At 38.3% G+C, this 13,656-nt stretch overlaps 3 protein-coding genes across 5 annotated transcripts in view; 1 reads left to right on the forward strand and 2 right to left on the reverse strand.

Annotated features, from left to right (window-relative positions):
- The window catches only part of col9a3 (collagen, type IX, alpha 3), a 32,721-nt gene extending 31,093 nt beyond the window's left edge, over positions 1-1,628 (forward strand). Inside the window, exon 32 of the mRNA XM_027160646.2 lies at positions 568-1,628. Within this exon, the coding sequence (XP_027016447.2) occupies positions 568-752 (185 nt within the window). The 3' untranslated portion in view covers positions 753-1,628. The remainder of the gene's footprint in view (positions 1-567) is intronic.
- Positions 1,629-1,781: 153 nt separating this feature from the next.
- Positions 1,782-7,526, reverse strand: LOC113651794 (transcription factor-like 5 protein). 3 transcript variants are annotated; one of them, XM_027160643.2, is made up of 7 exons: positions 7,374-7,526; positions 5,719-6,354; positions 4,985-5,048; positions 4,432-4,585; positions 3,960-4,164; positions 3,622-3,763; positions 1,782-2,347 (listed from the first exon to the last, which is right to left on the reverse strand). In XM_027160643.2, exons 2-7 carry the CDS (start codon positions 6,351-6,353, stop codon positions 2,249-2,251), a joined length of 1,299 nt encoding a protein of 432 aa, XP_027016444.2. In that variant the 5' UTR covers position 6,354; positions 7,374-7,526; the 3' UTR covers positions 1,782-2,248. The 3 variants fall into 3 exon arrangements, with proteins under 3 accessions (XP_027016444.2, XP_027016442.2, XP_047663022.1); XM_027160641.2 differs by having other exon boundaries at positions 4,928-5,048; positions 7,374-7,525; XM_047807066.1 differs by lacking the exon at positions 3,622-3,763 and having other exon boundaries at positions 4,928-5,048.
- Positions 7,527-8,987: 1,461 nt separating this feature from the next.
- The window catches only part of si:ch73-181d5.4 (death-inducer obliterator 1), a 28,175-nt gene continuing 23,506 nt past the window's right edge, over positions 8,988-13,656 (reverse strand). The window contains exon 15 of the mRNA XM_027160707.2: positions 8,988-13,610. Within this exon, the coding sequence (XP_027016508.2) occupies positions 9,805-13,610 (3,806 nt within the window). The 3' untranslated portion in view covers positions 8,988-9,804. The remainder of the gene's footprint in view (positions 13,611-13,656) is intronic.

Raw genomic sequence — 13,656 nt, forward strand, 5'->3', positions numbered from 1 at the left:
GAAGAAATTTACTCCTCCACTTTCTTTTTCTTTGCTTCCTTCTGTATTTGTCTTAGTTTTCTTCCCTTCTTTCTTTCTTGCTTGCTTTCTTTTGGTTCACGACTTCTTTCGTTTTGATCGTCTTCTTTCTTTACTTTATTTCTGTCTTACCGTTGTCTTCTTCCTTTCTCACCTTGACCACTTTCTTTCTTTCTTTCTTTCTTTCCACTTTTTCCTTCTGCCCAACTTTCCCTGTTGCAGTCTTTTTTTTTCTGTCTTCCGGTTTATGTCTTTTCTACTTCTTTCTCACCTTTCTTTTCTATTCATCACCATCTACTTAACTACCAAAGTTCTCCACAATTAAAAAATAAAAATGATACTAACAACAAATTTTAAAAGCCAAATAAAATTTAGCCGTGTATAAAAGATCATCATCAGTTACCACGATCCACATTCGCATCATATTTAACAAATGAATTTGTAAATGTAAAACCATTCTGATCGCCACTTTGCTGTCACACATACAACATGTCATCGATGTCTTTTCTTTCTTCAGAAAAAAATTTTCACCCTCTCTCTGCCTTACAGGTCTCCAAGGAGTACGCGGCTTTGTTAAAGACGGACGTGACGGTGCACCTGGAGACCCAGGTGAGCCTGGAGAACCTGGCAGGGCAGGAAGTACAGGGCATCAAGGACCCCCGGGAATCTGCGACACAACAGCGTGCCAGGGCACGGTGCCTCATGGGAAATCATCCAACCCTAAAAACCATTAAACGTAGACGCCGTCGTCTTTTTAGAAACACACCCCAAGGAACGAAGATGGAGCGAGAAATGGTGGTTCATGTTTGGAGTGTTTTTAAAGAACTGCAAACATTGAATACGATGAACAGGGATGAGTGAGATCAGAGACTTCAAACCAAGACTCAACTGTTGAAATCTAAAGAGCTTTTGAAGTACAAATTTGTGTAGATGTGTAAAAAAAAAAAAGCAACGCAAAGAAAAGAAAAAACATAAATTACTGAAATTGTGAAAACTGGTCAGAAATGTAAGTGTGTACACTAAAAAAGTTACTCTTTACAGTGTCTGATTGCATCAAATCTCTATGTACAGAATCCTGTTATGCAACAACTCTGACTTTCTTGACTGAAAAGGGGAGAAGCTTTGACCATCGTGGTTCTTTTGGACCGAAAAGAACAAACGTTCTGTCAAAATCCGTCAGAGAAATGAGAACGCATCAGCTTTGATCCCGGTGCATCGCTCAGTACGTTGAATCATTTTGTATATTAATGCCAAATAGTATTTTACAAGTTTTCAGTATGTTTTTTTATGCCAGTTTTCAATCTGTTCGTATTGTTTCAGCTATCGTTCATTTAAAAATTTTAATTTGTTAGAAAACAAATCCCATTTTGACCAAAAAAAAATAAAAACGATCCCGAAAGCATCGACATGGATGCTTGACGAACTGTTTACCGTACAATAAACTCTGCTGGAGTTTTCACTTGTCTGAAATGTCCAATTCATCCCACTATGTACTGGTGCTGTAAACTATTAAATATCCATGACTTTAAAATACTATTTATTATGTGTGGGTGACTGTTGTATGTACAGTGAAACTCTACAGCACCGTGTTGTAAGAAATAAAAACTGAATAAAGCCACTTTTCAGTAAAAAAAAAAAAAAAAAGTCACTTTTCCTTTAGACGTCTAGTCTGTTAGGCATTCACCTAAAGCAAAAAAAAAAAAAAAAAAAAAAGAAATGCATAACCGCTTATTAAAACAAAGAAAGTAAGAGTACAATGAATGTTTTTTTTTCCTTTTGAAATACTATATATTTATTAATATATGCACAGAAATACAAGCCTTAACAGAACACGCACGTTTAATTTTCGAAGATTTAACAATATGATGAAGCTAAATTGTGCTTTGGAACTGTTTTATGGAAAAACAACACCATCTATGCTGTGATATATGCGAAAGGTCCACACACAGGAAGTCAGAAACTACTGTAAGAACTAATTTTATGGGTAAGTTACGGGCTAGACTAAACCGTACGCTTTGTGACGGCGTGTATATAAGAATATAAAAGAAATAAATATATTCTATATGTTATATAAACAATTATATTCTTTTTTTTCTTTTTTTTTTAAATGTAGACCCTGTATCGTAGCCTTGTTAAATAGGAATAAATTAAACAATAGATCAGACTGTATCGTCGAAGACTAAATAAAAACAAGGATTACTAATGCAAAATTAGTTGCAGATACAGTAAGTCACTCCTTGGATGTTGCATTCTCACATTTTGTGGCATCGTCGGCACAGCTCGGCTTGATCCGGACACCGGTTGTCCCGCAGAACGTTTTCTGAAAGCCCTGAAGCAGAAGAGCAGATAAAAACAAAAATGTTACGAGACTAAAATACCGGACTGTTTATGGGTATTAAAGTGTATGCATCTACTTATTAGGGACAGCTATCTTATGTTCACATCATTAATCAGACTGGGGAAGGGGAGGGGATCAATGACAAAACAAAAAACTCCAGGAAATAGTAACTCTTTAATTACAGAAACTCAACCAGTCTTTACAACTGTGGTGTACAGAAAAGATCTTCAAATCTTAAGGTGGCCAGTGGCCTTTTCTCCTCATTCTGATATTTGATGTGTAAAATAAATAAAGCTCTCTGTATCTGCACGATTTTACACACCGCTCTGATTGATGCTGCTTAATTTCATCATTTGCTAAAAGAATAATTGAATGAATACTTCAACAGAGAAATTGTGTATGTTTTAATACACACACATATAACTGAACTGGGGGAAGTCGTGGCCTAACGGTTAGTGTAATGAGTCTGTCTGTGTCTTGCCCTGCTGTTAATTGTTTGCACCGCTCACTCGTTTGTTGCCATGGACACTCATTGACCTCATTCATTCCCTCTCGTTTGTTGTCTTAGTTACTCATTGTCTCTGCTTTGTCATTGGTTCCTGTCTGATATATATATACACACTGTTTGTTCACTTCCCTGGTGCTAGTCGTTGTCTATGTTCCTGTTAGCTCTGTGTTCTGCCTTGTTTTGCCTGCCTACCTGTTTGTTTGTTTTGCAGTTTAAACATTTATTAACCAAAAACAAGTGTGTGTGTGTGTGTGTATGTGTATATATATATATATATATCTCAGACAAGAACCAAAGACAATGAGTAACTAAGACAACCAACAAGAGGGAATGAATGAGTTCAATGAGTGTCCATGGCAACAAACGAGTGGGTGGAGCAAACAATTAACAGCAGGGCAAGACACAGACAGACTCATTATTGTTAGAGAGATTGACTCCTAACCCTAAGGTTGTGGGTTCGTGTCTCACCAAACCCCCAACTGCTCCCCAGGCACCGCAGCATAAATGGCTGCCCACTGCGCCGGGTGTGTGTTCACGGTGTGTGTGTTCACTGCTGTGTGTGTGCACTTTGGATGAGTTAAACACAGAGAACAAATTCTGAGTATGGGTCACCTTACTTAGCCGTATGTCATGTCACTTTTCACTTCACTTTAATACACATAAGTAGTATGTATATGTACAATAGTGTGCATTCTGCATAGATGTTTGTAGATAAGACAGAATAAGGAGATGATCTGCTATAATGTAGACCCTGGACCTGTTTTAGGGAGTCTCCGTAGATCTCTCTGATGTATTTGAGATAGGCGATTGTCCACTGAAGCGTTGTGGCTGTGTCCGTATCAGAGTTGCAGTACGGTACCAACGTGTTCAGCTCATTGCAACACAGACGAATTCTTTTCCTGAAAATCGGTACGGCGTCTTAGTCGTAAAACTCGCTGTCGTTCTTAACATGAATATAGAAATGCTTAAGTTTATGGTTTTTTTTGATGGCTGCTAGAACGTCCTGAATATTGATACAAACCCAAACATAATTTACTCTAATTTAACCTTTTTTTACATAGTACTGGTTACCTCTGCATTAAACAGCATCCTTACCTGCGGTCTCTCTCTTTGAAGTTGTGTTTCTCTTTACGCTGATTAACCTTTATAGGAGGTCGGGCTGTCCCACCCGATTTACCGGCAGGCAGAGTGCTGTCCAGTTTCCATTTTCCTGGCCCCTGTATTATATTTCGATCCCGGACTTGCAATTTTCGGGCTCCCTGCCTCTTGGCTCGCTTCATGGCTTTTTGAATTATGTCATCTTTTACACGGAGAGAAATTTGACAAAGTAAAGGAAGATAGAGATTGTAGTCCTGTAAGCTCACAGAGAAATTTTAACATCATATTAAAGCCTTTGGATCATGCAGTTTCTCTTGTGCTTGCATCAAGAATTGGGGAACTAGAAAATAACACTTGCAACTCTTTTGTGATTTTTACTTTATAACTTCGTTTTTTTTTTATTTACAACTCGTTTATCGAAAATAGTACGTGTAGCAGTGCGGTGACTGAGTTTTTGAACGATACCCACTTTCAATGTTAATGACCAGCTCCTCGTTAGTCGTGTCGGTGTATATGATATACGGGGAACTTGGCACGGAGTCAGCAGTCTTACTGATGCTCAGCTTCTTGGATGCGTTGTCTTCAGGATGTTTGCTGCAATCCACCAGCTGACAGCAATTACCCTAGAACACAGAGTGGCTTAGTGAAGTACGAATATGATGGTATGCAATGAAAATGTTACACTATTAATGGCAAGAGATTAAAGGCAATATACCAAAATTATCTTATCGTGGTAATTTGGCACTGGAAACTTTCCACTGGCCTCCAGTAGCAAATATTCCAGGCTTTCAGCACATGCTTTATATTATTAACATTATCATTTATCATGATCATAATATAGGAAATGTCAGCATGTGACTGAAATAGGAGACAAATGATCAAAAACCACCAAGTTCTGTTAGTTGCCAGTAATACTGGTTCTTGTTTTTGGGTTTGTTTCATCACACACACACACACACACATACTTGATTGCCTGCGTATGAATGCACTACTACAGCCGACTTCTCTGCTTCAGAACTCACTTCTGCCTGTGAATGAACTGCGATACCTGTGATGTCCGTAGAGTTGCAAAGTATCGACAAAAATCTGCAAAGAAATGAATTTCATTTTGACAGCGTGGCACCAACGACAACCTACTCTTCGTGTTATAATGACCCATTCTGCTGATGAGAGATATTAAGCAAATTTCTTTAACTACATACAAATAATTTGAGTTCCAGTTGTTTCTCCATAACTGAAGGCTTTTTATGACTTCCATGTACACTTTAGCAAAGCTTTGTTTACCTTTTTCCATCGCTGTAGGAAAATAAATGACGAGGGCATTTTCAGCCATACAAGCATTTAAATTACAAAAAAAAGAAAAAAAAAGCTACATTTTCTTTGTTCGTTTGATAGAATGGTGAAACCCAGACCAACTAAATAGCAACAGATTGGTTTTTCTCTGATTTGACATCATCGAACAGCTTAATAGACGCGAAGTGCACGAGGGTAACCTGCTAAATTAAAAGTGTGTTAAAAGATTTTAACAAAAACCTGAACCAAAAAAATGGCTGACCTCTGCTCCCTCCAATTCCTCCTTCAAGAGCATAGGAACCTAATGTCTCCATATATTACTTTGTTTAAATTAGTTTAATTTGGCTAATTTTTATTTTAATATTTAATATTTTAATATTTTTTAACAAATGTTACAGATATGTTGGCAGAAAATCTAAACAATATAGAGGAAAGTGCTGAATAAAACATAAGTAAATATTACGTATTCAGTACTGCAGCCTGTGCTCCCTGTTTTTCGGTTAAATCGCTCGAGTTGCAAGCGAATCTCTTCTCCAAACAAACCCGTGCGGGTGGGTTAGGTCTTGAACCAAGGTCCATTCGGTTTCTCTCTCTTACTGCTTCCCTGATAGACCTGATGTTTGTCTCCTCGGAGCTGGGAACCTCACCACTGCAGAGTGGAGTGCTCTGTCCTAAACAACTGGTGTTACTCACATCACTGTAAAGCAGCATTTTAACTTCCTTACTGTCTTCTGGTCCCTGGTTATTAGGTACCGAAACAAACAGCTCATCTGTGGCTAAAGAGGATGAAGAAGATGCATCTGGATGACACGCAGGTGACGTGTATGGAGATGGAGACATCTTGCAGCTCTTTTCACTCTCGCAGTCTTTAGAAGACGGTGGATTTCCCTGGACCTCTTCGGCACCGTCCTGAGCTATCATATGGGATTGAATGAGGTGCTGAAGGTGTGTGTATTCAACCTTGGTCATTTCCATAAGGTTGATCACCTGAGCTTGGTCACATCCCTTCTGACTGACGATCATGTTCACAGGTTCAGATAGGTACTGACCCGAAGGAGGCATCACATGTGATGTCTTACCTGATACTGGCATGGTCATGCTATAAAATAACAAAAATATATATATAAAAAAAAAAACAATAACAACAACAACAAAAATAATAATAATAGTAGTAATAATAATAATAATAATAATTATTATTATTATTACGACAACAATGATAATAAAAACAATAACAACAACAACAATGATAATAATAATAATAATAATTATTATTATTATTATTATTATTACACCATTATTATTATTACGACAACAACAATGATAATAAAAACAACAACAACAACAACAACAACAATAATAATAATAATAATAATAATAATAATAATAATAATAATAATAATAATAATACGTTCCTGGCTTTTGCAAAAGGCACATTGTTGGTAAATGTTAAATGTTTGAACTCAAAAGTATTTTTTGAGACCAAACAAACTAAAAATCTTCATTATTAAACTGATATATTTAATTATTTTAAATCTAAAATTCATATCTGGATTTCAAGACATTTCTATCAAATTACATAAGATATATTTATGGGATTAATATTTGGTTGATAAATTAATTAAACAAATGATAAACAAAATACTAACAACATATTGACCTTTTTTTTTTGTCACACGTCTCGCGCAGCCTGACAGGATTCCCGCGCTTACAGTGACCCGACGTCTCGCGCAGCTACAAAGTTAGCTCAAAATGCTAACATGACTTAATCCTGTCATAACATAACTTAATCCTGTCATAACATAACTTAATCCTGTCATATAATCATTTACACAGGAATTATACAGTTAGAAACTTTTTACCATTTAGTAACCCAGTTCATAATTTCACATTTGTTCCACTTTTATACGACTTTATTACTCTCAAATAAAAGAAAAATATCAAATTGCAGCTAGCTAAAACGTTTAGCTACGTTTGGTGACGTTTTCTGATTTTAAAAAACAAACCTAAAACAGATGGCGAATCTCGAGCAGTCGATAATAATAATAATAATAATAATAATAATAATAATAATAATAATAATAATAATAATAATAATAATAAACTCCCATCACTTACTTTCTGTCACGAATTGTCTAATCAACTTCAATTGTGTGACGTCAGGCACCGGCTCGAGGTTGCCAGGGCTTTTTAAATCCCGCTTGTTCACAGTCAGCACTGAACTGTACCTAAACCTAAACTGTACCATAAATTTGTATGAGCTTCACTTTATACGGTTATTTAATAGACGTTATTTAAATGTGCACAATCAATATTCTGTATATTTAGAATAAGTATCCATTTATAAAGGTGGATTCTTGTTTATATCGAGGATTTCTTTATACATGTGTTGACCCCTGACCCCAGGCGCTATACTTTACCTTGGCTTTTGGTGTGAAATCCATTAAAATGTATTTTCCTTATGCACTTAGTGAAAGACACCTAAATTAATTCATCAGATAAATATCGTAACCCTTCATCTCCGCATCCAGATTTCATGAGTTCATGTTTATTTTTAAAAAAAACAAAAAACTCAGGATTTCTGGTAGTTCCCAGAATATCTAAGTCTACTAAAGGCGGTAGAGCGTTTTCGTATTTAGCTCCCAAACATTGGAATAGTCTTCCTGATAGTGTTCGGGGCTCAGACACACTTTCCCAGTTTAAATGTAGATTAAAAACTCACCTTTTTAGTCAGGCGTACACATAATACATCCCATAATATTGTCTCTGTTACATCAGACTTTCAAATATTATGAACATTAGATATGTTAATGCTTCTCCACTGCTTCTCTATTTCTACCCATCCTGAGGCATCTAGAGATTATATCATCTTCCGTGCGATGAAGATTTTGGACCTCCACTAAGATGAGGACGACCCTGTGAGAATCCTGAGGCATCTAGAGATCTACCAGCTCCAGTTAGACTCTGCGATACTAAGGAGATGTGAACTCCATGTGAACTTTTACATCACTACAACATTTATCAGACTGTATATTTATAATCACACCCTCCAGTGTCACCCAGATGAGGATGAGGTTCCCCTTTGAGTCTGGTTCCTATCAAGGTTCCTTCCTTTACCATCTAAGGGAGTTTTTCCTTGCCACTGCTGCCTGAGTCACCTCAGACTTGTTCATCGGGGATAAATACATACACATTGTGAACTAATTATATCTAATTTTATTCTATTAATCTTTATATTAACCTTTTGTTCTATGTTTATGTTCTGTAAAGCAGCTTTGAGAAAATGTCAGTTGGTAAAAGCGCAATACAAATAAACTTGAATTGAATTATCTGATGCAAATCAAGACTTCTGTACAAATACATTAGTTTTGTGAGTTATGACCAATCATACCGCCTGACATCAACTTTCAGTTCAAATTTTATTTTCAATTCATTAAATGAATACGGTCTTAAATTAAAATGAAAAAAATTAACATTAAAAATAACCAGAAAATGTAATCCAATAAAAACACTTTTAAAGTAAAAACAATAGTACCAGATTTTATATTTTCAAACTTTAATAAAAAGTCACCACTACAAATGATGCCTTATGATCCTTCATGTGAGATTATTGACAATCACTGCTTCATTGCACTGCTTCTGTAGGAAAGTTTATAAAACGTAAAAACGTATGAACCTAAATGTACACCAGTATTTACAACTGTTTCAAAAATCATTCAACTTCAACACACACAGAATTCACAATTTATTTGTAATTAAATCTGTACACCTACAAAAACTGACAACTCCATCTATACATATATACACTGTTTTGAGTTTATTTGGTATACAGATATAATGCATAATAAACTGGAAACTCAGTGTCAAAGAATTTCTCAGAAACAAACTCCCCCCCCCTCGAGACAAATGTTTCAGTGATGTTGCTACAAAGAAAAAGCAAAAGTCAACTAAATGCTTCACAGACTGTTTTTTTTTTTGTCTGACATAAAAAAGGTTGACAACCGAATACAGAGATTTCTTGTTATTAATTATTAAGAAGTAAACTAAAGAATGTGATTTTAACCACAAACACTAAACTTGTGTAGTTGCTAACAAAGCATTTCAGCATATTCACCATTTTCATATGAACTCTGCTTTTAAGCTATCAGTCAGTCATTATTTGTTTTTCCTTTGGCTATACGAGAATAATCTCAATTCTATAACCAATCAGTGCATGACTCGCTTGCATTACCTCTGGACTAAGACCATATACTAATGCTTCTCAATGCCTGTTTTGATATCTGTATCGCTGTTAATTTCCATGTCTCAACAAATCCCTCTTTCTCCTGAATCCTCTGGTCTAGTGCGACCACTTCTGGCAGTACAATTCCTTCTTCCTGCCTCTTGAAACTGATGACCGTATTCTTCCTCTTTGGCTACTAACTCTTCCATTTCTCCTTCTTGAAAGAAACGCTGACAGGTTAATCCTTCTTGATCATTATTAAGATCACCCATGGGTCCTCTAGAGTGAGAACGCTGAGGCAACTCATGAAGATAAGGTCTCTAAATGCTAAGGTTTGTAAAATCTTATTGGACCTCCAGGGGGTGTTGGGAGCAAAGGTCCAGAGAGCCTCAAAGGGCGAATACCTGGTTCCTTGGTTGGGGTATCGAACCGGATACGTGGTTGCATCGGGTTCTGGTGCTGAATTGCATTAGGCACCTTTGCCCCTGGAGGTTTGGGGGTGGATAGCAATGACAATTGTGAAGAACATGGTTTATCCTTGTGCAAGTCTGTGTTCCGTTGTGAAGGCATCCTTTTGTCATGAAAATGAGGTGACGGGGCTCTTGGTGCCCTGATATTTTGAGGGCGGTTAAAGCGCCTAACTTTCAGTTCAGTAGCTGATTCGCAACCTATACTATCTTCAAAAATATCAGGCTTTGCAAAATGCGGTTCCTCTGTTTCTAATTCCATTGCTTGATCTCTGCATTCATCGAACTGGCGAGCTCTTTGTGGACGGTTCCTAGCATGTGCTGGACTCCTGGTTCGCACAGGATGAGGAGTCAGATTTTGATGACCTCTTGGTTCTTGTGGATTTAGGAAACTTTCATTAGCAAAATTGTGAGCATAATCCCTTGGATCCTCTGAATGCTGAAGTGGTAGGTGCCCTATTTCTTCCTCATCAAATGGAAGATTACGGTGTCTTGAATCATTAAAATTCATTTGCTCTGAATCTCTACTGTCAAACATATTTTCATGATACTGTTGAGGTGGGCCACGTCCTCTAGGGTGTCTAAATTCTAAAAATGGTTCTCTATCAACCTGATGAGGTACATTACATGCCCATGAATTATCAACATCTTCTAAATGAGGGTCTCTTCGGTCAAACTCTCTTTGTGTTGACCCTGCAAAGGTAAATGAACCATCGTACATATCAGGATCTGAGAATTCATCTCTAGGCCCAAAACTTTGTGGTTCAGGAGCCTCAAACATTCCAGGTCTTAGGACTCGTCCCTTAGGTCCAGAAGAGTGAGGTGAAGGAACTGGGCTTGGCCCCCTTAGTCTAAATCTTCGAAGCCCAGGTGAAGAAGTTGGACCCCTTGGTACAAAGTCTGTACATGACCCACAATCATCAAATATCCTTGGCCTTGGACCTCTTGGACCTGCAAGTCTACAGCCTTCAAAACGCTCAGGGTGTGGAGCTCTGGGAATCCTGGAATGGGTTGGGCCTCTCGGACCACCCATCCTATGATGTGGGCCTCTCCACTGAACCTCGGGTGCTCTTGGCCTGAATTCATCTCTAGGATGGATATTTCTTTGTACATGGCTTTCCAATTGTGGCAAATCAACACATTCAACTGACTGAACCCCTTGTTGTGTAAGGTCTCCAGAATGTAACTTATCATCCATTAAGAAATTACTTTTCTGATTTTGGAGTAAAACCATTTCTGGATCATTTCCTCGTAATTTTGATGGCCTCTGTGGCCAAACCTTTCGAGGATTTCTGGAATAAACCACGTCGGTCTCTGGGAAATCTCCCCCCTCTATTTTAGGCATCTTCTGAGGGAGATGTTCAGACTCCTTCCATAATGACTGTTTATCTGTACCATGACTAAAATCAGTCTCACTATTATGTAATACATTTTCTCTGAGACTACAATGCTGATGTCTGGTGTTACGGGACTCGTTGTTCCTACCTGGATGTATCGACAATTTCTCAGAATGTGGCTTGTTTTTGTGAAACTCAACTCTGTGCAATGGATTTGCCTTGGATGTACAGTCATTCTGGATTTGATTAGGTTCTAATTGCACTTGCTTCCTTTGAGTACCACAAGAACGCTCAGAAGATGGCTGCTCTGTATGGGAGGACTGATCAGTGTCAAGTTTTGTAATATCAGCTTTCTGTATCTTGGTTACTTTTGGCTCTCCACTCCCAGAAGCCTCATTTTGAGGTGTATCACTCTGAATCTGAGGCAGCTTAGGTGCTACGTTGTTTGTACCGTCTGTTGTTTCAGTGTTGGGCTCATTCTTCTGCCTTGATGATGATTTCTCTTTTTGATCAGACTGATTATTTCCCAGCTCTGGAGATGTTCTACTCCGAGTTGAACGTGACCTTGAAGACGAATGCTGTCTGTCCCTTGTACTACTATGTCTTGACGACGTACCTTTCTGAAGGTGCCGCTCTCTCTCCCGTGATGACGTTCTTTCCTTCCCGCGCCTATGACTACGGCTTCGTCTGGAGGACTGTTCAGGAGAACGTCTACCTCTTCTGCGCCGTCCATCGTCTTTTGACCGATCAGAGCTTCTTTTCTCATGGTATGACCTACGTGTCTCCTGTCCCGACCTTCTTTGGGGAGGGCTGTGATATTTTCTCTGAGATGAACGACTTTGTCTCGTTTTGCCTGAATCTTCTGACGATGAATGGGAGTGTTGAACATTCTTATTACCAGACGATGATGATGATGTTCCTTCCTGCCGTTCAGATGCACCCATATGTGTCCTTTTTTCCGAATTCCTCGCAGAATTCCTCACTGTCATATTAACACTGCTGGATCTTTTGTCATTAGACTTACCTAATGATAAATCTTGATCATTTTTTGACAAATGATGCTCTAGAGAATTGTTGACCAGACTGCTCTGAGAACATTCCCATTTTTCATTTACAATTTCACTATGACTCATCACTGCAGGATTAACAGTGTTCTGCCTCAAGTGCAACCTCGCATCTCTATTCAGATTAACCGCAGTATCAGTTAGTGTTTTTTCCGCTTCTTCGTCTGGTTCCCTACCAAAACGTGGTGGTGGTGACATGAGAGCATCAGAGACAGAAAAATGGGCCATGGAAACCCCAACGGCAGCTCTCTGAATACGCAAAGCTTCCTCCTGCTCCGCAAGCTGGCGCTTCTGTTCCTCTATCTGCCGGTTCAAATCTTCCAACATTTTCTGTTGCTCGGATAACGACATGGTCGACGACGTCCCACGTTCGGAGTTTGCAGATTTATTATCTGTAAGGTAATTCTGCAGCTCTTCAAAGACAGTGTCATCCTCTGGATCATATTCCACATCATCCTTCACTGCAGAGTTTCCTAATAATGGTTCAGTTGCAGATAATATTATAGTAGTACTAGAATCAACTTTTTTCCCCAAATTATATTCCTCTTCTGGATCATAGGGTCTATCATCATCATGACAGTCCTTAGCACCAGTAGGTAACATATTAGGTTTTGACATTTCAAGTGGTTTCAAGGGAGAAAGCTTTTGATATCCTAATGCTGGGTCATACTCTTCCTCAGGGTCATAAGGTCTATCATTATCATCAAACTCCACCGTAGTCTTCGAAGCCTGATGATACTGTTGAACAATGGGGTCTACAGTTGGAGAAGGTATCGCTGGTTCATTTATTGCTGTAGGAGCGGTTTCGCTCAATGCAAAATCAGGGCTTTGTTTCTTTTTACCAAATATTGTGTTAAGAATGGTTTGGAGCGGTGTATTAGTGGTAGAAGAGGTACCATAAAGTGGTGGGACATTAGAAGACATGATCTTTGCAACTGTGCTGGTGGACGCCGGAGTAGTTTCTGCAGCATGAATATTAGAAAGCGCTGATGTTCCTGATGAAGCGTTTAAGGAGAAAGAAGATAAATTGGGTGATCTCAAAGAAGATGGAGATTCAGGTGGAGTGGTGCTGATTGCAATATCTGGGTCATAAGGCTCATCATGTTTAACTGCAGAAATGGTAGGAAGGTTCATAACTTGAGGATCCTGTGGAATCTGGATTCTTGGTCTTTTCTCGTCGGTGTCTTGCATCTGTGCTCCGGGACGCTTTGATTTCTGACAAACTGCCAGGCCAATTAGAAGATTGGGGTGATTTTGTTCGAGACCTAACGGATGAAAGTAGTAAAAATCAACAATATGAATAAAAACGAT

The sequence above is a fragment of the Tachysurus fulvidraco genome, chromosome 23 (genome assembly GCF_022655615.1).
Source record: "Tachysurus fulvidraco isolate hzauxx_2018 chromosome 23, HZAU_PFXX_2.0, whole genome shotgun sequence".
In the NCBI taxonomy this organism is placed as follows: domain Eukaryota; kingdom Metazoa; phylum Chordata; class Actinopteri; order Siluriformes; family Bagridae; genus Tachysurus; species Tachysurus fulvidraco.

Coding starts and splice junctions, on each gene's coding strand:
- LOC113651794 (XM_027160641.2), bottom strand. CDS start 6,353: ATGACCATGCCAGTATCAGGTAAGACATCACATGTGATGCCTCCTTCG. Junction 5,049..5,718: donor CAGGCTGCAGTACTGAATAC/GTAATATTTACT, acceptor ATTTCTTTGCAG/ATTTTTGTCGATACTTTGCA. Junction 3,764..3,959: donor TTCAAAGAGAGAGACCGCAG/GTAAGGATGCTG, acceptor ACCGATTTTCAG/GAAAAGAATTCGTCTGTGTT.